General features: G+C 40.3%; 1 protein-coding gene across 11 annotated transcripts in view; it reads left to right on the top strand.

Moving 5' to 3' along the window:
- LDB2 (LIM domain binding 2) overlaps window positions 1-23,892 on the top strand; it is a 346,376-nt gene that overhangs the window by 249,021 nt on the left and 73,463 nt on the right. For all 11 annotated transcript variants that reach the window (XM_081303136.1, XM_081303135.1, XM_081303134.1 and 8 more), the window contains exon 3: window positions 22,416-22,588. In XM_081303136.1, coding sequence (XP_081159262.1) covers window positions 22,416-22,588 — 173 coding nt within the window. The remainder of the gene's footprint in view (window positions 1-22,415; window positions 22,589-23,892) is intronic.

Raw genomic sequence — 23,892 nt, 5'->3', positions numbered from 1 at the left:
ATGGACTCCTAGCTGGGCATGTTTTGTTATCAGGGGATACAAATTGCAAACTTTAATACAGTAAAGTAAACTTTAATACAATAAAGACAGTGCTACTTAAAATCTTAGGGCAATTATATCACTTTCCCTGCTAAATGGCTTTTCAGCTCTCCTTTTTGCAAATCCTACTTGAACTGCTTTGACTCCCAGCTGCTTCAAAGCTCTTTGTTCCTCTTATTTTAGCTACCAGATAAATTATAAATTAAAAAAAAAAAACATGTCATCTCTCTAAAATCATTATATGGTTTTGGTTCCTCACCGATTCCAATTCCCCCTCTTCCTCTCCCACCCTGCATTCCCCTAGTCCAAATGTAAGAGGATTTACTGTAATAAAATGATTTCTATTATTAACCTCAAAGAATAAAGATGCAGCGTTGAAAACAAAATACATAAATATAAGTTGTCGTACAGCCTGAAGGACCTGCAGGTAAATTACAGAATCTCATTGTCTAGGGATCAGCTTCTCTTCTAAACAGCCAGAGCCCCATCACAAACGTGACACATTTAATCTACTCCATGGATCAGCATCTGGGTAGAGTACCAAGATCCCACTGCCCGATAAGGGCACCTTTGTGGCTTTGCATTTCCAGTTCTTGGGCCTGATGAGTTTGAGAGAAGAGGAGAAAGTGCATGCGGTTGGGGAGGGGACACAGAGAGTGCATGCACATGCGATTCCTGCTGCACCAGGAAGACTGGTATGTTAGCTCTGCCGCTGACATCACAGTGCAGCCTAAGCAAGCCACGTGAGGTCCCTGAGTCTCAGCAATCTCCTCTCCAAAGTGGGGACAACACAGACATGACTTTCAGAATTGGACCCTCAATGTAATCTGATTAAGAAGGTAAAATCTGGGCTGGGGATGTGGCTCAAGCGGTAGCGCGCTCACCTGGCATGCGTGCGGCCCGGGTTCGATCCTCAGCACCACATACCAACAAAGATGTTGTGTCCGCCGAGAACTAAAAAAATAAATATAAAAAAAAATTCTCTCTCTCTCTCTCTCTCTCTCTCTCTCTCTCTCTCTCTCTCTCTCTCTCCTCTCTCTCTCTTAAAAAAAAAAAAAAAAAAAAAAAAGAAGGTAAAATCTCACATTCTCCAGGGCATCCAGCAACAGGAGTTTGGAAATGGGTGAGGAGAGATAAAGAGCTCAATCTGGTGGGAGATGTATCCCATCACTATTGAGCCAGGGAGGGCTGTCCACTGCAGAGGAGCCATAAGAAGTTTTGTGCTACCAGAACCCAGAGTATGTCTGTCTGTGATGTGGGGTAGGCAGTGGGGATTCAGAGTAATGGAGGGGTCGGGGGAGCAAGAGCTGGGGCCAGGCCACAAAAGATTCTTGAAAATCATATTCAGGAGTCTGGGCTTCATCTTAAGGGCAATGGGAAGCCACTGAAAGGTTTAAAAGATTAGCAGGTTTTGCCAGGTACTTTTAGCAGATGGTTGAATCAGAAGATTTTAAGGCATCTGTATCGTTAAACCATCCTGAACAGATACATGTATATTCTCTTTGAGTTTCTATCTGAAAAAAAAAAATACTTTTTAATATTTTAAAACATAATCAATTGCACTTTTATACTCTTGATTGCAAAATTGTATCAACAACTAAGGCTTTTGCTGTTCATCTGTGATGTGGATGACCTGAGCTGGGTGTGGAGGGGGATTCAGTTGTGAATAAAATTAGATCAAAATGCAAGGGACACATACTCCTGCTATCTACATGATAGAAGAGATGGCTCAAGATATGTAGTTGGCTGATTTTTGAGTCAAATGTTCTAGATGTGTGAGCTTTATCTAAGTCTCTTTACATATAAAATTGATATTATAATTATATTACCATGTTAGTCTTTGAGAATATTGGAAAAGGTAGTGACCCCAATGACTGGCAAAAAATAAGAAATTTTGTTATTAACTAGCATTGTTTTTATTTTTGCCTGCTCATTCATTTCCATATTTTGAGGTAAATTACATAATGTATGTTTGAGGTTTACAACATGATTCTATGGAATACATATAGACAGTAAAATAGTTACTATGTTGTGGCAGATTAACATCTTATTTCACATAATTGCTATTTGTGTGCAAGAACAGCTAAAATCTACTCATTTAACAAAAATCCCTAAATGAGACAATTTTATCAACATTATTTTTAGTCGCAGTAGTAATATTGGTATCTTTATGAAGTGAAAACTGACAGAAAAGAGTTTGGAGGGAGTGGCAGTGAGAGGCTGTTACTGTCACACTAACAGTTGTTACAAACTGTCTGATATTTGGACACCTCAAATTCAGAATCTTAGTAATTTGATTTAGTATGAACTTCTTTCCTCCATGAGACCATAACCAGTTTGCTTAAAATATGAATAATGGAGATTGGAAAGTGTTGCACTGGCTGAGATGATTGGGAGGTGGTGATGTTAAGCTCTTTTAAAAAATTATGCACATATAGGTTTATCACTATAAGCAGCTTTCAGGGCATGCACGCAATACACTGATGATAAATGGGACCATTTTGACTTACTTAAGTATCTCCAAGTGTTACTTAAATTGATAGCACCTGGATAGTTATTTATTTTAAAGAATATGTTTGAAGGCAATTAAATGGCATATCTTTGCAGAACATTTTGTCCTTTTTTTTGATACATCCTGTTTTCCCTCAGCTTTCCTCCAGTTATTTTGAATTTATAGAAGTCATCATTTATTTATTTATTCAGCAAATATTTATTGAGTGCCTGCCCTCCACTAGGAAATAGACTGTGTGCTGGAGATACCAGGATGAACAAAAAGACAAGGGCCGTCCCTCCTGGAGCCTGCATCCTCGCCATAGGTTTGGGGACACAGAGTTGACAGTGTTTGAGAGCTGGTTAACAGTGTGCAGAGGTAGATACAGAAAAATACACGTGATAAAATTGGTCTCTGAGAGAATGATAAGTTAATTGAAATACAGACCATTTTAAAAGATGGCAAGCTTTAAGACAAAGGCTTTCTTATGACATTGTTTTGATACAAGTTTTGATTAAGTCCCTAAAACTTTACCAATGACTCTTTTGGCATGTAGAAATTTGAATGTTTTCCCTATTAACAAACGCCTCCTCTCCACGCCAGGACCATAAAATTTTTCCTGAGTTTTGTAGTGATTTCTTGCTATTATTAATAGAGAAACTTAAGCATTACTTAGATGTTTTTTAAAAAATCATAGAAATTTTAAAGCTGGGAATATTTAAATCCAGATCTACTCCTGCCTGCTCAAACCAATGAGTAGTTTCTGTCTGCAGTGGAAAGCTGAGCTCCAAAGCTTTTCATTTGGAGCCTCCACAGGAATCTGACCAATAGGTGTTCTTCTTGATATCTTATCTTAATTCCCAGGGCATCCTGAAACGTCAAGGGATTTGGGGTAGAGAGGAAAATTATACTAACACTATTTCCCATAAATCTAAGCCCTGTCTCATTTTAGAGATTTATACCCAGCATGGCTTTCTTTCTTAAAGCATGTGTCTGGTTCATTTATGTTGTTCACCCAATAGTTATTGAATGCCTCCTCGGTGCCCGGCATTCATAGTTTTTGTTTTTCTCTCTATTCCCTCTTGAAATATAATTCAATCTGGGCTTTCTCCTAGTCTAAATACGCACTCACTGTTGCTTCTCCTCGTAGTACCTGGTCCATAGGCCTGGAAAACAAAGGAACCTTCCCTATGAGACAGCAATTTGGACTGTTCTCCTGACCATTCGCCAGATCTGTGAGCCAAAGAAACTCACTGAAGGAAGTAGGAGTAGCTTGTCTGTATAAATCTGCTCTCCACCAACCTTGTCGTTATTATCTGTCTTTATTTCAAAACATCTTTACTAGTAGTATTAAAATATGGTTCTTAACCTAAGAAAAACCCCACCAAATTATTTTTAAAACCTTTCTAAATTCACATGCTTTATTTAGAAGCGTAATTGTTAAAAGAGCTCCAATCCTCTCTAACTCGCTGCCACAAGCACTTGAGGTGGGTGATGGTATCTTCTTTTCAATACACATCTTCCTATATCCTGCAGGCATCTTCCATTGTGCCATCTGTCCATCCTTCTGGTCAACCAACCTCTTCTGATGCTCTAGGATAGGCCTTGCTCTAGATGTGGGACCAAAATGGAGAAAAGGCGGAGTCTTTGCCTTCAAGGAGTTTATAGTACAAGATGTGCTCGGGCGGCTGATGTGCCAAGGCAACTGAAGAGTTTAGATATATAAACCTGAATTCTGGATAGTGGGGTTTTGTCTTTGAATTATTTGTCATGACATCAGAGAGATGCTCTGGTCTTGAGTCTTGAGCATTATGTGGGTACCCCTGGCCTGGCCTGAACTGTTGCCTGGGAAACACAATACGGTGCTCTACGCACAGAAGGTGGGTGAAAAGTATTTGTGGAATATAACCTGAAATTTACTTGCTCCCTGAAAACTACTTGTAAGTGAGACATGATTTCAATAAATGGTACCTTATTTAACCCCAAAACTCTAGACCAATTGAGAAATAAGACAAAGGAGATGGTAGATGTAAAGATACCATCTACAATTCTGGAAACAACAGTCACTGGAGAACATGGCTTATGTATACAGGCAAATGATTTTCCTGGTTTTAAATCCAAGAACAAGTAGATATAGTATCCCAGTTGCCAAAACTGCTTGGTCTAAGGTAGGCCAGTGTCTGCCCTGGAGAAGCTAAAGAGCAGGCATTCTCTCTAGAGCTTGTCTCCAAGAAGGGGAAGAGGAGGTGCTTGCCTACATGCTCATTTCTCCTTGCAAACAGTAGCTCTAATGAGTCTATCTCTATTCTGACCTCCCCACCTCATCCAGGTGGAGGGAACCAGGAGGCAGAGAAAGAGAGACAAGGAGCATCATCACTCTAAAGGGAATCCCTCCAACAGGGTCCCTTGGGAATCAGAAGAAATGTCCCCTGGCAGCTGGGTTGATTTGGAGCTATGCCCTTGACTTGTTCTGTGCCTGCATGCTTTGTGCTTAACTTGCTGTTGGTCTCCCCTTCTTAGTAGCCTGACTTGACATTCCAATAACAGAGAACTTACTTTTTCTCTGATTTTTCTTGCCTATATCCTGCATGTAGGCTCTTCCTCTTCCCTGGACTATATCCGCCTGATTTGGCTCCCAGCCCACCTGGTCATTTCAATCTCCCAGCTGTTAGAGACTCAATTTGATGAATGAACACATTAATATTTTGGCAACTGTACCAGGCACTGTCTTGGACATTCAAAATGCAGAGGTGATGGAGATAGATATGGTCCTTTCCCTCCCAGAATTTCTAGACAACTATGGGCTAGAGAGATGTAGCAGATAATTAAATCCCAACTCTGATAATTATTCAGGCAGAGAAAGCAATGCAACAGACATATTGTAAGATCCTTCCAGCACTGGCCATAGATATTAAAACATACATTTAGAACCCTTTCTGTGGCATTTAATATGCTGATGAAATGATTATTCATAATGTTTTTATCTGCTATCTTGGTTTTTCATTTTTTTCTCTCTACCATTAACTTCTCTGGTAAAAGAAGGGAAAAAGAGAATAAAACCCTTCCAAAGTTTCATGCAGTCAGGGGGAAAAAAATCAAAGATACGCACTAGCAGCTTGCAAAAACAAGAGGGAGTTCTGGGGGTTATAAAACATGCGCTTGACAACTGATATTATCCACTAGTGAGATATTGTTCATATCTCCACAGCCTGAAATTGCACGAATGATCACCCCGGTTATCAATTCATACATGCTCACAATGGCCTGGTGGCTTCAGGAATTACCTTCTTGGATTGCTGCAAATCCCTCATCTCCAGCATATTCATCATCCAAAGTCCCCACTATAATGAACTTTGGGTAAAGCTCAGCACTCAATTGTATTTTAGAATGTTAAGTGGTGCATGGGCAGTCTTAGAAGCCTAATGGTTTGGGAATGTTAGAAAGAGACTTTGTCTTTCAAATCTGCTTCCCAGTGTTCTCTCACCACATGGCCCCATGATAAACCCAGTAGTTTGAAACCAAGGTATCTGTCTTGTTAGCAGAAGTGTCACTAGGAGAGGCCCTCGCTTGGTGGTCTCAACTTCACTTGATCAGAGTCTGCACCCTGGCATCACTGAGCGGGAGAGCCTTGAGTTTCTGATCTTATCAAGGCAGCCAGCATATGACCTAAATGTTGGTACCAGTAAGAAGCAGAGGTTTTGGTTTTGGCTTTGGTTTTCTGAGGTCCTATGAGTTCTCTCAGCAACCCACCATGGAGGAAATCTGTAAAACAACCAGACGCTCTGGGGCACTGACCCCAGCACTCCACGCCAGGATCAGCTGCTTTCTCATCTCTATTGAGCAGACTCAGTAACTTACAGTGTAACAATATGGCACTCAATATCTGTGTGTGTATGGATGTACATGCCACACAAATATATGTTGGAATGCATGAATATGTACACACACACGTGTGTGTTCATATATGTACATACACATGGGTGATGGCTGTTTTGAGGTGCTGGGCATTCTGGCGAATGTTATGCATACAGCTGTGAGGGAAGCTCCCCAAGGAATCCACATGCTAAGAGGACATGGAGACAATTCAAATAAAGCAGCATCTCCAAATATGATCTCTGGATTACCTGCATCCAAAGTATCTGGTATTCATGTTAAAAATGTAAGATCCTGGTATCTTCCCACTTTTTCTAAGTCAGATATATTGGGGGTGAGGCTGGGGATCTTCATCTTAGCACTTCCCCAGCTGGAGTTCAAGTTTGAAAACCACCACCGCACTGTGGCAAATTCTACAGCAGAGAGTGTTGGCTGTTCATGCAGCACATAGGAGGTGCCCCCAGCCAGCGTGACACGTGGAATGAGAGAAGGAACCTTGGAGGAAGTCTCCCTTGTTGGAAGCTCAAGAAGAGAAGAGATTGTCCAGTAAAATAAAGCAAGGAAGAGCAGACAGAATATCCAGCAGGGTAACGCCAGAGACAGGGCAGCAAGTTTTTTCAAGGCCTATAGAAGTCCTCCATCAAATACAGACCAGCATGATGCTTCTCCATTTATGATGCTTCTAATTCAGCAGTAGAGTCTCTGATTAGCTCATGCACTCCTTTCTCTTCCTTGACCTGGGCCTCCTTCTTTCCAATGGTGACACCACCACAGAAACCCAAACAGGTGTTCTGGATCCATGCCTTGGATCCAGAACCTTCCATGTGTAATTCCTAGGGGAACTGAATCCCTGACCTCATGCCCTACTCATGCTCCTCCTCGGTGGCTGCCCCCAGTGGAAAGAGTGATCTCATGCTTCCTAGACAGAACCAAGTTAGGTCCCAGGAGAGTCAATGCCTCCCCCGGGGAGTTCCATTTCTTCAGTGGGCATAACCACTTCTTAATTTCATGTTTGTTCAGGATCCGGCTTACTGGGGTCAATTAGAGTCAGGAGGAGATGTCAGCTTGATTTAGTAAAACTGGATTCTTTGTCTGCCTTGGGTTTATCTCCTTGGGCCGGGCTGTCATTTGAATTTTATGTTTTTGTCCTTATTTCTTCTGACCGTTCTTTTTTTTTGTTTCTTTCTTTTTCCCGGGGAAGGGTTTCCAGTGTCCGCTCACCCTGTTTGCAGGGAAGGTGTGTGTTTCTGTAAAGAGCCTGTCCCGTCAGATCTCCATCATCTTTATGGTCTTGCATTCTGTCACTGCAGCTCATGTCTGGCTGCGGTTTGTTATGTTTTGACAGGAGTTAGTTATAAAGCTGGGGATCACGTCCGGCTTTGCCTTTCAAACTTTCTTTTTTACGGTAGCCATAAACCTGTGCTGCTAAAATGTTCTCTCTAAGGAGAGAGTGAAATTCTGATAACAAAAGCCTTGGAGAAAAGGGAAAGGGGCGGGGGGGGGGGACAGAGAAGGGAGTGAGGGAGAATTTTGAAGAGCTGTTATTAAAGTAGCAAGGTACAGTCTAGCCGTCATTCAAATGCAAACTACAGAAAGAACAGCAAGACTCTCCAAAGGTTTAAGAAAACAACAACAGACAGGTGGAAGAAATGTACCTGGCTTGTTCTGCCCTGCCGTTTTTAATTTCTGGAATCTTAGACAAGTTGGAAACAGCAGACAAGCGAATAAAGTGAGGCCTGGGTTTGCCATGAAGAAAGGACAAAGTGTGGGCACATAAGCTGTTTGCTCAGGATGCTCGAATGTGGCCATCTTTGCAAATTTGTTTACAAGAACATTTAGAATTATCTTGTTTTTCTAGGTGGAAAGAAGAATGCAGTCGAGCTATGTATGATTCTTGATATGATGTCTATGTTTCAGCCTGTTGTCCTTCCTGCAGCAAGCAGATATTGAGTATTTGCTGTACCCAAGGCTCTAACTCTGCTCCCTAGCTGGGGCTATTTATTGAGTACTGCTGTGATCCCAGTGTTTGACTGGGAGCTCTGTGTACTTTTTATATTCTGATTAATCCATATGGTCATCTATTTAGTCACAATTTTGCTTCTTGCAGTATGTTACCTAGTCAGTTGTGATCTGAAAATATTAAATGAAAAATTCCAGAAACAATGCATAAGTTTGTTTGCTGCTGGGCTGGGGATCAAACTCAGGGCTTCATGGGTGCCAAGCCAATGCTCTGTGGCTGAGCTACATCCCCAGCCCTACAATGCATAAGTTTTAAATTGTACACTTTTCTGAGGAGCATGTTGAAATGTCACACCATCCAACCCCGGCCCATCTAAGGCATAGAACAGGTGTCCATGCTCGATATGCTACCCGCCCAGTAGTTTCTTAGTGACACTCTCAGTTATTAGACTGTCCCAGTGTCACAGTGCTTGCCTTCAGGGGACACTTGCAGGGCAGCTAACATCATGCCACTATGTGTGTGTCCCTTGCCTCTCTTCTCCCACATGGGTGTGCACCATATCATATGACAAGAAGGTTGAGCCAGAATGAAATGATATTTTAAGAGACCACATTACATAATAACTTTTATTATAGTTTATCATTATAATGTTCTACATTATTATTAGTTATTATTATTCATCTCTTACTGAGCCTGATTTATAAATTAAACTTTAGTGTGACTATTATATATAGAAAAAAACCACAATATATGTATAGGGTTTGGTACTATCCATGGTTTCAAGCATATAGTGGTGGTCTTCGAATGGACCCCCATCTTATCACGATGGGCTACTGTACTCTACAACATTTCTATGAGATTTTCATTTATCTCATCCCCATTTGTCAGCTTAGAAACCAGAGTGACACAGTAACTTGGCCAAGATCACACAGCTACTATATGGCAAAGCTGTGATCCAAGTCCAGGCAGGCTGTCTTCAAGTCCACATTCTTTTTTTATTATTATTATTAGTTGTTCAAAACATTACATAGCTCTTGACATATCATATTTCATACATTTGATTCGAGTGGGTTATGAACTCCCATTTTTCCTCCGTATACAGATTGCAGATTCACATCGGTTACACATCCACTTTTATACATACTGCCATACTAGTGTCTGTTGTATTCTGCTGTCTTTCCTATCCTCTACTATCCCCTCTCCCCTCCCCTCCCATCTTCTCTCTCTACCCCATCTACTGTACTTCATTTCTCTCCCTTGTTTTTCCCCCCTTTCCCTTCACCTCCTCTTATATGTAATTTTGTATAACGATGAGGGTCTCCTTCCATTTCCATGCTATTTCCCTTCTCTCTCCCTTTCCCTCCCACCTCTCCTCCCTGTTTAATGTTAATCTTCTTCTCATGCTCTTAATCCCGTGGCTCACTCCTGGGAGGAGGCCAGGGCTAGTGAGGAGGGCCCCGGACCTTCTTAACAGTGCTTCACAGCAAGGAAAGAGGGATACAGCTACTCTGCTCTCCATTCCTGTGGTCCAGTAGGTGTCTGGTGCTGCTCATCTCTCAATCATTAGGTCCCCTCTCCTCCAGAGGCAATGGAGTGCAGATAGTCCCAAAGTGCCATTTTATCTTAGGGACCGAGCCAGAGTCCCTTCATTGAAAACAGATGGGGCAGCTACAAGGAAGGGATGGCGGATAGCTGTGGAAGGCAGGGTGGTGTGTTGTTTAGCCCACAGGACACCAGTGGGGTGTGTGCAAGCACTGGCTGCTAGTTGCCAAAGCCCAGTCCATTCCAGAACCTGCAGGAACCCCTGAGGCTGCCTTCTCCCATGGAAACCCTCAGGCCCTGCAGAAAGGGCTCAGGCAGAAAGCCAGGCCCCAACAGCTGGGGCCCATGCAGCTTCATCAGACTCGGGCGGACACAGTGCTGTTGCACTGCTCCGCCAGCAGCGCAGGCAACATTTAATTCTGTCGGAATGCCTGTTCCTGTTCTTGTCGACACAATCTCTGGGTCAGAAGCACAGTCCCAGATGGACTGCAGTGGAATGTGAGTCCGACCCTCCTTTACGGCTTCTTATTTCCAAGGACTTTAGCTTTCTTGTAAAATGGCCCTGGAATGCTGACTTGGAGTCTTTTCTTTTTTTTTTTTTTTCCTTTTTAACTGCTTTTGGTATGGAATTTGGATGTTTGTGAATTGCACACATCAAGACAAGGGAGAGGCAGCCCCATGGAACTAAGTAGCCTCAGATGGGAGGTTTTTTTTTCCCTTGCAAAACTCAGAGCTAACTTTAATCCCAAAACAAATCTTTTGAAATGGGTTAGTGTCTAAACCGTCATTATAAAGGCTAGAACATTGAGATGTGGGAATTCCAAACAGGACCCCACAGCCCTATTTTCTTCCTCTAATGGAGTTCTTCAGCCCTGGACTGGAAGTGGCCTTACCTCTGTGTTGGAAACTCCTGTGTGCACATAACAGGTGTGAGATTGGCAGATGGTTCAAATAGGCATGCCAAGTCTGCATTCATCTGTTTGCCAAACATCTTATAAGTAGCTATTTACATCACAAATGTGCTGTGATTCTTAGATTCTCAAGAAATGTTCCCTGCCTTCAGGGACCTACAGTTACTGAAGGAAAGACAGTAAAATGGCCAATCACAATCTATCCGGGTAATACCCAAAGTCTGTGTGAGAAGAAGGTGCGGGGGTGGGTGGTGGGTGGACTTTACATGCATTCAACAGCGCAGGGCTCTGTGCTAAGCACTCTACACATGCCTGTTAATGCCTATAACTGCCCACTGAATTAGCAAGTTACTGTTGTCCCATTGGACAGATGAAGAAACTAGGATCTAGAGGACATAAATCATTGTTCCTGATCACAGGATGACTAAGTAGTACAGTTGGGACATGAATGAAGAATGTCAGTGCAGCACCCAAGTTTATCGTCACCTTAACAGTACAAAGGAGATGGTGGAAAACTCAAAGGAAAAGGAGGACATGGTGCCATAGCTGAAGCATAAGGATACCCAAGAGCTGGATGAAACAGAAGTGAGGGGACAGGACACCCAGCTTTTGAAGAGCACAAATGTATGGCAACAGTAAGTAGATGAGACTGAAGAGGAATTAAGGGAAGGGGGCAGAGGAGAGCCAGTTTATTATTTTAACTCTACAAACCTTTCCTTTAACTTTGACATCCTCTTTAAAGGGTAACATTTGTATGAGCTTCTATTTCAGGGACCACTTGTTGGAAGGAATGTCTTGTGTAATATCCAGCCCTGAGGGAGGGTCCAGTTTTACCCATTTGTCTTCTATTTGCAGAAAGGAAATGGTCCCTCTCACCACTCTTGGATTTGCTAAAGGTTTCTCATCCCTGGTGTAGACTAAGTTTGAAGTCACACACATATGTCTGTTTCTCTGGCAACATTTCCTTAACCAAGATGAATTGTGCTGATATTAAAACACAAGATTGAATGACTTGTGTTGTCCCCAGTGGTCTGAGTTTGAAGAAGACCTGATAAATCATACTAAAATAATTTCATAAGAATTCTTGAAGTTTGTCACCTTTGAAAAATAAAGGAGTGGATTTTTTTTTTCACATCTGAGCCAGACTACTTCTTCCCCTGAGCAAGGCCAGTGGGCTTTGGGTCCAGAGATGTATACCACCTGCAATGGTTAATAGAGACGATTCACCTGAAGCAATAACCACTTGGATGACTGTAATTAAGCACTTAATTTTATCATCTACATGTGATACATCTATACTTTGTGAGAGTCACACTCTGTGATCTAAGGAGCAAAAAATAAAATAAAATTTGGTAATATTAAGTATTGGTGAAGTTATAGGTAAAGCAGGTCCTTATGGAAAGGGAACAAACTGGTCATAGAAGGGCACAGAGCAAAATAAAATATGGATTTCTCTTTTTCAGGGTCTGCCCTGTTGGAAAAAATTTTAAAAGATAATCTATATACCCCTCAACCTGGCAATGTCTAAATAACATATGGCAGAGTCATGTTGTAGAATATGATACAGTGTCTAAAGTTAGTGATTTTCCTTATATACACAATGTGTTTAGAGCTCATAAATTTATTATTGAATGAAAAAAGGCAAGTTCCATATAGGTATATTCACCACAACTTTTATGTAAATCAAAACAAGACAAAAAGCCCTCATACAAAATTATGTGTGTTTTCTATGAGGACATATATATGGAGATATATACATACACATACATACATATATCTGTATAATTGAAACATCTAGAAGGCTATATAACAGGTTAATAACTCAGTGAAGGCACTGAGATTAATGGGTAGTGGGTGATCAGGGGAACTTCAGACTTATTAGTAACTGTGTGTGTTAACCTGAGATATTTAAACAAGAAAACTCACTATTTCAGTGACTTAAAACCATACAGTTTTTCCCCCCCACCAAACTCCAAATAAAATTTCCCCATATGTGGTACCTCTCCTCCTGTTGAGACATGGAGGCCCAGGCTTGTTCCATATCCTGCCTCCGCCGTCTGTAACATGGGTGAGGGGTCTATGGAATTCTCTGTGGCTCTCAGAGATGGTTCACATTATTAACTTGGCTGGTGGTGTCTTGATGTCTATTGTGTTGAATAAAGCAGAAACACCGGAAATGTCCATGGAGCCAGAAAGCAGTTCTCAACTGAAAGGAGCTTTGAGAAATAAGGCCTGGCCCAGTGCCTGGAGAATGGACTGCCATCTCATGAGTAACTAGAAAGTCTGCAACTGTAACGTGTTAATTTTTTGCACAGGTATCACTCATGCAATTTTAAAGGTATTAAAATTAAATTAGGACATAGAAGTAAATGAAGATTGGTTGATTCAAAACAAAGCATCCTACCTTTTCTACTCTAATTCCAAATAGTTTTGCAGTTTTATTTCTCTGACCATCAGATTCCTCTCTGATAAAATGAGAATACAATCATGAGAAAACGAATTGCATTTATTAAATAATTTCACTTCAAACATATTTTGTATTTAATTTTAACCACATATGATAAGTGTGATTCATAATCACTGATCAGTAGCTAATCATTGTTAACCATGAGTTGAGATCAACTAGCGATGATTGTTCTTTTGTTAATGATTTTTTCAAAAACATGGAGCCAAGTACAGGTAGGTACATTTGAAGATCTGCAGAAACTTTAAGAAGTGTTATTGGGAATTACTGGACTAGACTTCAGGTCTTTTCTGGTCTATCAACTAATTTAGTGTCCAGCACAGTGGCTCATGTAGACTACTGGTTTCACTTTTATTTGGTAAAGAATGAGTGGATGTATAAGCATAAGTAAAAAATTGTTCAAAAAACATATGAATGTGTGTATACAAGAGAAAGGAAGGTTTGCACTGGGAGTACAAAAGTTGTTCAAAAATTGAAAATACATTAGTAGTTTTCAAAAAGAAAAATCAATTCAATAGTTACTAAAAAGACATTTGATCAAATTAAACTTTTTTAAGTATTAAAAAAAATAATAAAAACAAGGATTAGAAGTAGAATTCATTTTAATCTTTTTCTGCAAATTCTGTTTTAACCATTGCAGTAAGATGAAAAATATGACAATGTATTGGAAAGGAGAAAGGTAACAAATTTATCAGTATTGGGAAATAATAGATGTTTTTTACCTAGCAGCCTTGAAAAACATTCCAAAAATTATTAATATTAATAACAGTATTCAGTTATTAAATATATGGGTTCCAAATAGAAATATAATGAAAAATTTATGTTAGCTATTCAGAATAACTAAAATATTTAAAAATCATCCTAAGAAATGTATCTATACACCTAACATTCTGTCAGACACTAGAGAATTCCCTTGAGACATAAATGAAAATTTAAACAAATAGACACACATTTTATATACCTGTATGGGAAGACTGAATATTTTAAAGATATCAGCTCTTTTTTAGTAAATGTAATTTGAATCAATCTCCCTCCCAATTTTTAAAAATATAACGCAATTATCTCTAAGTTTATCTTTGAAGAATAAAACCCAGAGTATAGTTATAAAATTGTGGACATAAAAAATGGCAGAAATAAGTCTATCAGATGTAAACTACGTTATAAAGTTTCAATAACTAAAAGAATGCTACATGGCCCTAAGGAGAGAGCAAGCGTTGAGAGAGCAAGGGCAATGGAGAGATCTCTCGAGGCATAAATATAGAACCCCTGGTCCAGGCAGCAGCCGAGAGATGGGAAATTCACCATCCTCTAAAACTTGCTGTTCCCTCTGCTAGGACCCCCCCACACACACCTTTGTGCCTGATTGATGTTGACTTATCTATTAATTTAGGTCTTTCTCCACACCCCACTCTCTCCCCATACACCCTGCACCACCTCCACCCCATCAGTAGCTAGAACATGGACTGGCAGCAGGAGTCAGTAGAGGATTTTAATTCCATGCCCCCGTCAGGAAGTCTCTCTCCATTGCTGGGGACTTCTCCTGCACAGTGACATGGTCAGTACCTTGGATCAAGGCCTAAAGAAATGTTGCCCATTATAAAAAGCCTGCATCCGAGAAAATACCCTGTAGTACGACTAAGAGAAATAGTGTCTAAAATAGTGCGAGTATGCTGAAACACTGGACTGAATTAAATGAGATGAAGTGTATCACATTTAAGTGTAAGTGTTTTCAAGTTGGGACCCATGAATTTCCTCATGTGTGGCATAGACTCATTCCTCATCGTGTGTTAAGCGATGGGTATACAAGGAGAACCAAATGCAGCCCTAGCCCCCATCTTACTTCCCCTTATTGAATTAATGGCACTAAAATTGCTTGAAGAAAGCTCCCCAAGACCAGTGCAAGGTGGTGGGACTGAAGTCTTACTCAACATATGAAAAAATTAGTAAGGAAAAATGCTCATTAGATTTCTGGGTAGACTAAAGTTTTTTGTGGGGTTTTGATACCATGTTGGCAAACAGATAATATATTTAGGCAAAGCAGTTTCGTCAGATCGTACCATTGGCTAAACCCTTCTTTTGTTGCGCAGAAGAATAGAAAGTAGTGCTTTTGCCCAAATGTTAGAAGCTCCCCATAGCCTATCCTTCTCTGACCTCACCTACCATCTCATTCTCCTGGCTGCGCGCCAGCCACAGAGCCTGCTTCCTGACACTATAGCTCTCCAAGCTCATTAGGTCCCAGCTCCTGCCTGTCTTGGGGCTTTTGCTCTTGCTGGTCCCTGGCCCTGACCCTCTCCACCTATAGATATGACACAGCTGTGTTCAGTCCAGATGCAGCAGTAGAACCTCTCGCTGCAGCCCTCTGGGCTGGGCAGCTCTAGCCTGATCTCTTTGTGCCTTCCCTCCAGCACCGAGAGCTGGTCGGTAGAAGGTGCTTCACAAGCATTTGGGAAATGAATGAAACTTTGAAAGAGCAAGAGAGATAATCGAAAGATATTTAAATCAAATTGCTTTGATTGAGAATATGGGGGAAAAAGGCATATGAGAATGAAAATTATGTCAATTTATCAGAGTAAAGTTAGTTGGATTTGCTTTCACTTTATCAAGAACAATGGAATCTGGAATATGCTTTGAAAGAATACCATCCCCATTAAAATGTTATTATGCTTTATTTCCATTGTTTTGACTATTTATAATGGTTATTTACCATAAATGAAATCATCAGTATTATTTTTATCATTCCTAGGAGCATTTTCATTTACATGTTAGCATAATGCATTCAGTGATTTCTGAATACAGATAAGCCTGAGGTTTAATGAATCTTTGTGTTTGTTGTGTACCTCAGTATTAGAATTTCCATGTGGATTTTTGAAATTCAGCAACTTTAGCAGAACTATATAAACGATGCAGATTCAGACAGCCAATTTATTTATTATCGTGTTTAGAAAAATTTAAGTATCACAGAAAAATCAACAATTTTAATACAATTAACTTTGCTTAATTGAAGACACTAATATGTATTCCTATGTTTCTCTCTAGTGTTAGAAAATCATTAGCTAAATAATGTCCAAGTGTTAAGTGGTACTGATACTGATTGTTAGTCACAAATCTTCCTCTAATTCCAAATTTTAACCAGGTTCTCAATATTTTTTTCTCTTTTAAATAAATTAGCTTTGAAATATAGAAATTTCTGGCATTTAAATTATAAATGATGGTCCCAAATCAAAAGGTCTTAGGCAATGATTTCTCAAGTTCAGTACTTAAGACCTGAACTTTAGAATGGCAGTTTCAGGAGGGTATTTACCAGGAGCTTAGAGCCACCCCTAGTAGACTTTGAAAGAATCACTTCTCTAGGTAAAGAGTAATTGCTGCACTATTTTAGTTTTTCAAAAAAATTTGCATATGCCTGTTTCACCACAACCTCATGAGGTTTATATTTTAATCATTTATTATTATTGTTATTATTATTGGGTTTTTTTGTTGTTGTTTTATGCTTTGATTACTAGTTCAAACATTTTCTCATCTGGTTGTTTTGATGTGTGATTTTCTCCTGTGAATTGCTATGAACCTCTTTGAGAGTGTAAGCAAAGCATTCCATAATTGTTAGTAGAGACAGAAAGCTCCAAAAGGTAGACTTTCTACTCTATTCAATCTATCTTCCTATTGATTTCCCCAACTGGTACCTTTTGGTTTCTAAATGGGGGAAACTTCAGCAAATATCTACAAGTATCTTGTAGGCATCCTGATATCTACAAGGAGCCTCCCTACACCATCTGCCTCCCAACTTCCAGGGAACTTCCGGGGGCTGTGGGGAGGGATGGGAACAAAAGGGAACTACAGTGGAAAACTTTCTGGGGAACTTGAGTGCAGGTCTTAATGTCCAAATTAGCTGGGAATAAATTTTTAGCTTTTACTAATTATATACAAGATGGGAATTATTTAAACATTCGTTATACACAGCTCAGCTCTTAAATATTTTAATGTATGATTTTCCTTTTCTCTTTCATGAACACATAGATAGATAACATAGAGCATGTTCCACTCATCTCACATAACAGAAAATCTTCTTGCTCTCTGGCTCTCCATACTTCCCAATGTGGGATGTTTGCCTGACATGTGTTAGAAGAATGGGATCTCTTTCATGCTTGATCTCATTCTGCAAATATTTGAAGATACAGTCCTTTGCAAGGGAGTTCAGTGCAGATTTACATGTATCAATATTTAAATTATTCTAATTCCACAAATTACAAGTACAAGTGTAAAGTATAAATTTAACATATGCATGTGAATCTAAATAGATTCAAAGTGATGTGGCTGATGAATTAGGAGATCGCTGAATCTAAATATGAAATGTTCCCGGATTTGAAGTCGTTTCTATTAGACTGCTCCATGAAAGTTTACTTTTAAAGAATGTGTTTTTGCGGTCTGGGTGCTTCAAAAATAACAAGATTATATATTGAATTCAGAATTCAGTGGCTATCGATTGAGAGTTCAAAATCACAAATCCACTTTTTTAAATGTGATCAGTTCTCACATTGTGTTACAGACAGGGTTTGAAAGACAGGGACAAAAATCCACCTTCATGCTTTCAGCACCTACACTGGAGCTTTAAACCTGCTCCAGGCTCAGCGAGTGTTGATAAAAGAAAACTGAGGGATGAGCAGGACAGGTTTCCTCAAGCACACGGGATTTTGCTCTGGTTCTCTGCCCCATGCATTGCACATTATTGACATGTTATGCACCGTGTGTGTGCCTGTGAGTGTGTGTGGGGGAGGGTCAAAGTGTGGGTGTGCCAGTGACATTTACTACTATCTCCTTTGTAGAGCCGAAGTTCTTGGCAAGTACACTCTCTGTGGAAGGCAAAATAATGGCCCCTCAATGAGGTTCATGTCCCAGTTCCGAGTATCCATGGATGCTGTCTTACATGACTAAAGAGTTTTTGCACATCTGATTAAATTCAGGACTTGGAGGTGGGAGATGATCCTGGAAATTTTGGGTGGATCCAGTGCAATCACAAGGGTGTCAATGTGGAAGCGGGAGGCAGAAGAGGAAGAGAAAGAGGTGCCTTGCAGGCCCCACCTGTTGCCACTGATTTTGAAGAGGGGAAAGGGCCACAGACCAGGAACTCGAGAAGCCTCTAGATGCCAGAGACAACAAGAAAACCACTTCTACCGGGCAGCCTGAGAGGGGAATTCAGCCCCGCTGACACCATGATATTAGCCCAGCAAGTCCTGGGTCTGATTGTTGGAACTGTAGGATAATACATTTGGGTTGTTTTAAGCCACTAAGATTGTGGTAATTTGTTAGAGCAGCAATAGGAACCTGATGTATTCTCTGACACCCCTTTTTATTTCCGGATGCTTCTAACGCGGCGTGTTGCACAGAAAAAGACTCTGAGATCCCTGGCACTTGATCATTTTGGTACATCTCTTCGTTCTCTGTTAAGAATAACACGTTTGCCACCCTATTCCATACTGGACCAGGACGGCATTAAACAGGCTTCCTCTGTTTGCAGATGACAAAAATCTGACACAAAAGAGCCTAAAGTAATAAAAAGGCTCAGAGCACCTCTCCCATCACTCTGACCTCTGAGGGTGGAGCTGGCTTCATTCCCTGCTGAGTTGAGGGCCCAAATCAGCCGACTAAGATTCCCCCTCTGCTTTCTTTCTTTCTGGATGCAGGTTTTTCTGTGTCTATGATTTTTTTTTTTTTATTGGTTGTTCACAACATTACAAAGCTCTTGACATATCATATTTCATACATTAGATTGAAGTGGGTTATGAACCCCCAATTTTACCCCAAATGCAGATTGCAGAATCACGTCGGTTACACATCCACAATTTTACATAATGCCCTATTAGTAATTGTTGTATTCTGCTACCTTTCCTATCCCCTACTATCCCCCCTCCTTTCTTTCAGGGAAGGCTTCTGAGCATGCCCCAGGGTAGAGGCTGAAGGCACAAATGTGGATTTTTATTTCTGCCTCCTTTCTATCTCGAGAATTAACAATCTTCATCTGTAAATAATGTGATCACTGATAAAGTTTTTAAAAATGGACTTGTGATTTTGAACTCTTTCCCAGTATTTTCTGAATCCCGAATTCAACGTAGAGTTTGGCAGCCGGGCAGGGCTGCTGGATGGGAGACTCTCCTCCTTCCCGCGGCCGCTCCTCCTGGCTGAGTTGGACTTCTCACCGCGTGGTGACCTTAGAGCAGCTGGGCTTTGCTGCTCTGTGCAGCTCCAAAGTTGTTGTGCCACATTCTGTTGATTGAAGCAGATCACAGCACCCAGCCAGATTTAAGGAGTGCCGACTACATACACAGGCACGGACAGCACTGTCAAGGTCCATTGGGGCCACCAGAGTAGCAGCTTACCACAGTGGATAGTGGACCTTTGTGACCAGGGCCCCAAATCAGACCATGGGGGAAAATGATAGGGCAGTGCCACCAAGGAAATGGGACTGGAAACAAGTTCCAATACCCACAACAGTTTCTTCCGGGAGTGTTAGCAATTGGTGAAGCAAAGCTACATTATGCTCTTAGTATATTTACTATACAATTCATATATTTTCTGGAGTCGGGGAGGAATCACAAATTTAGGTTTAAAATGAAAGAAACTAAAACTTGTTTTCCTTTCAATTTGTCTTATACTATGAATAGAAATGATGATACTATATAGAAACCCAACTATAAAGGAATTAAACTTTGGAGGATTCTTGATGAATAAACGACAGTGTCACTAGCCAGGTTGTTTGCCATACCCTTTTTAATGTGACAAGTCCTGGGATGTTGGACTGAAATATTTTCACCCTTCAACCCACATTTTTTTATGATCTGTATTTATTGTTAACAGTACAGATCTCGAATTATCAAGTTACTTGAACTGATTTATGGTAATTTGCTTTAAGTTAGAATGTTTGAAATGTGTTCAATTAATTTTATCTGGATTTTAGTGAAGAACAATAAGGTTTTAAGATGACAGAGTTTCATTTACAATATTAGCTATGCACATGTTGAAATGTATGGTGGACTTAAATTACTCTCATTTGAATTTTATATTCAGAAAATGAACAGGCAGTATTGGGGATTAAAAAGTACTTGGGAAATGTATATATAAGGATTATTTGGGATGGAATCGCCCAAGATCCTGGAATACTGAGCACACACTTGTTGATTGATTTTACCTGAGGCAAATATGAAGCAATAACAACCATATAAATTATTCAGAGACTCACCATCTATATTGGGACTCTTTAAAGATCACTTCAGAAAACATTTTGGCAGGATATTCTCTTTATACTTATTTTTTTTCCAATTCCCTGTACAAAAGAGCTATAGATCCATTCGGAATGAATTAACACTGATTATTTCAAAATGAAATTAAATATTTTAAAACATTAGGTGGCAACTGGGTGATCTTTCCTAGCTGAAGCTCTCCTTGGTGGTTTATCTTAAATATTATTTTTTTGTCTTTTCGGGATATTATATAGTGAATGTAAGAGATTTATTAAAAACCTTGGGTTGCTTGAGAGTACTTTCAGGACTTTTCCTTGAAATCTGCACACAAGCAAAATTTCTGATATTCTGAGTTGGGATTTCCAGTGTAAGAGGATTTCAGATGGCTGCCCGGCATGGCTCCCTAAGCACTGTCTATCAGAAGGGCCCAGCTCAGACTAAAATAGGGCAGCAGCAGACACACGGAGTGAAAGAGACCAATTTAGACCAAGTCGAAGGTATCAAGTTCTTTTAAAATGGGCTCCTCAGTCTATAGAGAGATTTTATCCAGCTCAAAAGTAGATCGAAAACTCAGCAATTGCATAGTTCTGCATTTCTGAGTAGGAGACCCGGACTGGATTTCTATTCTTTAAAGTGGTTTGAGACAGAGTGTTGGAAAGAGCAGATGCTTTGGTATTTGCAGATATGGGGTTAGAGACCCCAAATATCTGTTTACAAGTCCTGTGACTAAGAAGTATTCAGACACTTTTTTTTTCCAAAGTAAGATTTTTGGGGTTTCAACCCTGTGACTGAGAAGCATTCAGACATTTTGTTTTCCATGATAAGATCTTTTTGGGGTTGTTCTGAAGATTCCGTGAGAAAATGTCAAGGTACTTCCCAAACTTCAAAGTATCATGGCATTCAACTTTACATTAGTACTACTAGTAATGAATAAAATATACATGGGTAATTTGGTCTATAAATGAAACATTGAAAAACACAGGTAGACTGGATCAATGTTATTTGTTGAAAATGGGTTTACTTAAAAATATAATGTTTATAGCAGCCCAATTCACAATAGCTAAGCTATAGAACCAACCTAGGTGCCCTACAACAGATGAATGGATAAAGAAAATGTTGTACATATACACAATGGAATAATACTCAGCCATAAAAAAGGCAGACACATGGAGTGTGTATGACTTTTGTATGTATGACTTTTGCTGGTAAATGGATGAATCTGTAGACTATCATGCTAAGTGAAAGACACCAATCCCAAAAACCAAAGGTCAAATTTTCTCTCTGACTTGTGAAAGCTAACCCACAATAAGGAGGAGGAGGTGAGGGGAAGAATAGAAGTTCATTGGATTAGACAAAGAGGAATGAAGCGGGTACGGTGAGGAATAGGAAAAACAAATAAAATGAATCAGACATTATTTTCTTATGTTCCCATATGAATACATCACAGTGAATCTTCACATCATGTCTGCATTTCCTTCTCTGAGTGAATTAAAGGGTACTATTGACCACAAGAAATGGGATCCTAATTAGAATAAGGTATAATATGTCAAAATACACTCTACTTTCATTTACATCTAAAAAGAACAAAGATTTTTTTAAGTATATGCAAGGTTCCAAGTAGTAAATGTAGCCCTCTCATTATTTTAAAACTATTAAATCTTATTTTACTGGGCATAAAAATGTGGAGGAGAGGAGAGAGTCCACATTTTTGCTGAATAGTTGGAGATTGTGTTTTATGAGCCACAACCCACAAGGGTTGTGGCTGTTTACCAAGAAAAATCACCTCCTGGTGTGGTTTCTGGAGATGACTCGCACCCAGCCACAGGGTTGGCGGTGGGGTGGGGCTTGTGGGACTAGCGGGATGTTTTTGTTAACGGCTTGTTTCTCTGTATTTCTCTCCCAGCCATTGGCAGGACCCTCATCCCCCGTTACTTTAGCACTGTGTTTGAAGGAGGGGTGACCGACCTGTATTACATTCTCAAACACTCGAAAGAATCCTACCACAACTCCTCCATCACAGTGGACTGCGACCAGTGCGCCATGGTCACCCAGCATGGGAAGCCCATGTTCACCAAGGTAGGCCGGGCCCAGAGCACTCGGGCATTTCCTTCCCTGAATGAATGAAGGTTTCTAATAATCACCTTCTTCAGGAACATTGAGCTGACCTCTCATCTCAGATCCCTTCGGCTCCCAGAGAGAGGCCTGGCTTGTGTGTGCGACTTCCTCTGGCCTTCATAGCTAAATCTGGGTTTGCATGTGGTGCACAAAGGGTCTTCCACAGCCAAAAGAACAGGTTCCTAAGGTGCAGTTTTCACATTGTATTATTTAAAAACAAATAAACAAATAAAGCCAAATTCAAATGTTAACAAACAGGGAGAAAAAATTCTAGCATCCACAACCAAACTGTGATGAGCAAGGAATATAAAAACAATGATATGTAGGGAATGAAAGTAGGGAATTCAGGCTTTAAAGGGTCTCTCCCAAATTTTTTTAAGAGTTCTGTGGTTGGAAAGTGAGCTGCCCAGCAAGGGAGCACAGTGGAGTCAGAGTGAGTGAGAAAGACAGGAGGGGAGGTCCAGAGAATGCCCTGCCCAGGCAGCCCTGGGAAGGATTTGAGGTATAAATAGAAGAGACAGAGCCCAGGGCACCTCACCATACGATCCCAGCAGCTCCCCAGGCTGAGGCAGGAGGATCCCAAGCTCACAGCCAGCCTCAGCAACTTAGTGAGACACTGTCTCAAGATAAGAAATAAAAAGAGCTGGGGATGTGCCTTAGTAGTAAGATGTCCCTGGGTTCAATCCCTGGTACAAAGAAAAAGAAAAAGAAAAAAAAAAAAAAGGAGAAGAGATGAAGATTCAGCCTCAGCCTCTGTACATCTTACCCCTGCCATCCATGCCCTATACAGAAAATTGGTATGGACCCTCTTTTTTACCAAAGACCTTTCTAGAACACTGCAGATATCCCCTTAATGTCCTCTCTCTAGTAGAAAAATTAGTAAGGACAAATATTTACTCAAAGAATCTGGCAAATTATTTTATTTATTTATTCATTTATTTTGGGGGTGCTGGGGTTTGAACCAGGGTCTCACACCTGTGAGCACACACTCGACCACAGATTCACACCCCCAACCCCCAGAAATTCATTTTAATGAACGCTGGCTCCCTGCATTTGGGCTAAGACTCCATGTAAAACTGATTTATGATACTAATGACAGCAGCAATCTCTTAGTACAAAACACATATGACAACCCTATCTTTATAGTTAAAAGACATTGAATCATCAGGGTTAATTACCAAACCATAAAACGGAAGATGTATTTGTTACTTAGGCAGCTTTGCTGCAAGATTAAAAAATGCAATGTTTCTTATTTATTCATTGAT

Source organism: Spermophilus citellus (assembly GCF_964194105.1).
Source record: "Spermophilus citellus genome assembly, chromosome: 8".
NCBI classification, from domain to species: domain Eukaryota; kingdom Metazoa; phylum Chordata; class Mammalia; order Rodentia; family Sciuridae; genus Spermophilus; species Spermophilus citellus.
This window is presented reverse-complemented; position numbering and strand designations above follow the sequence as displayed.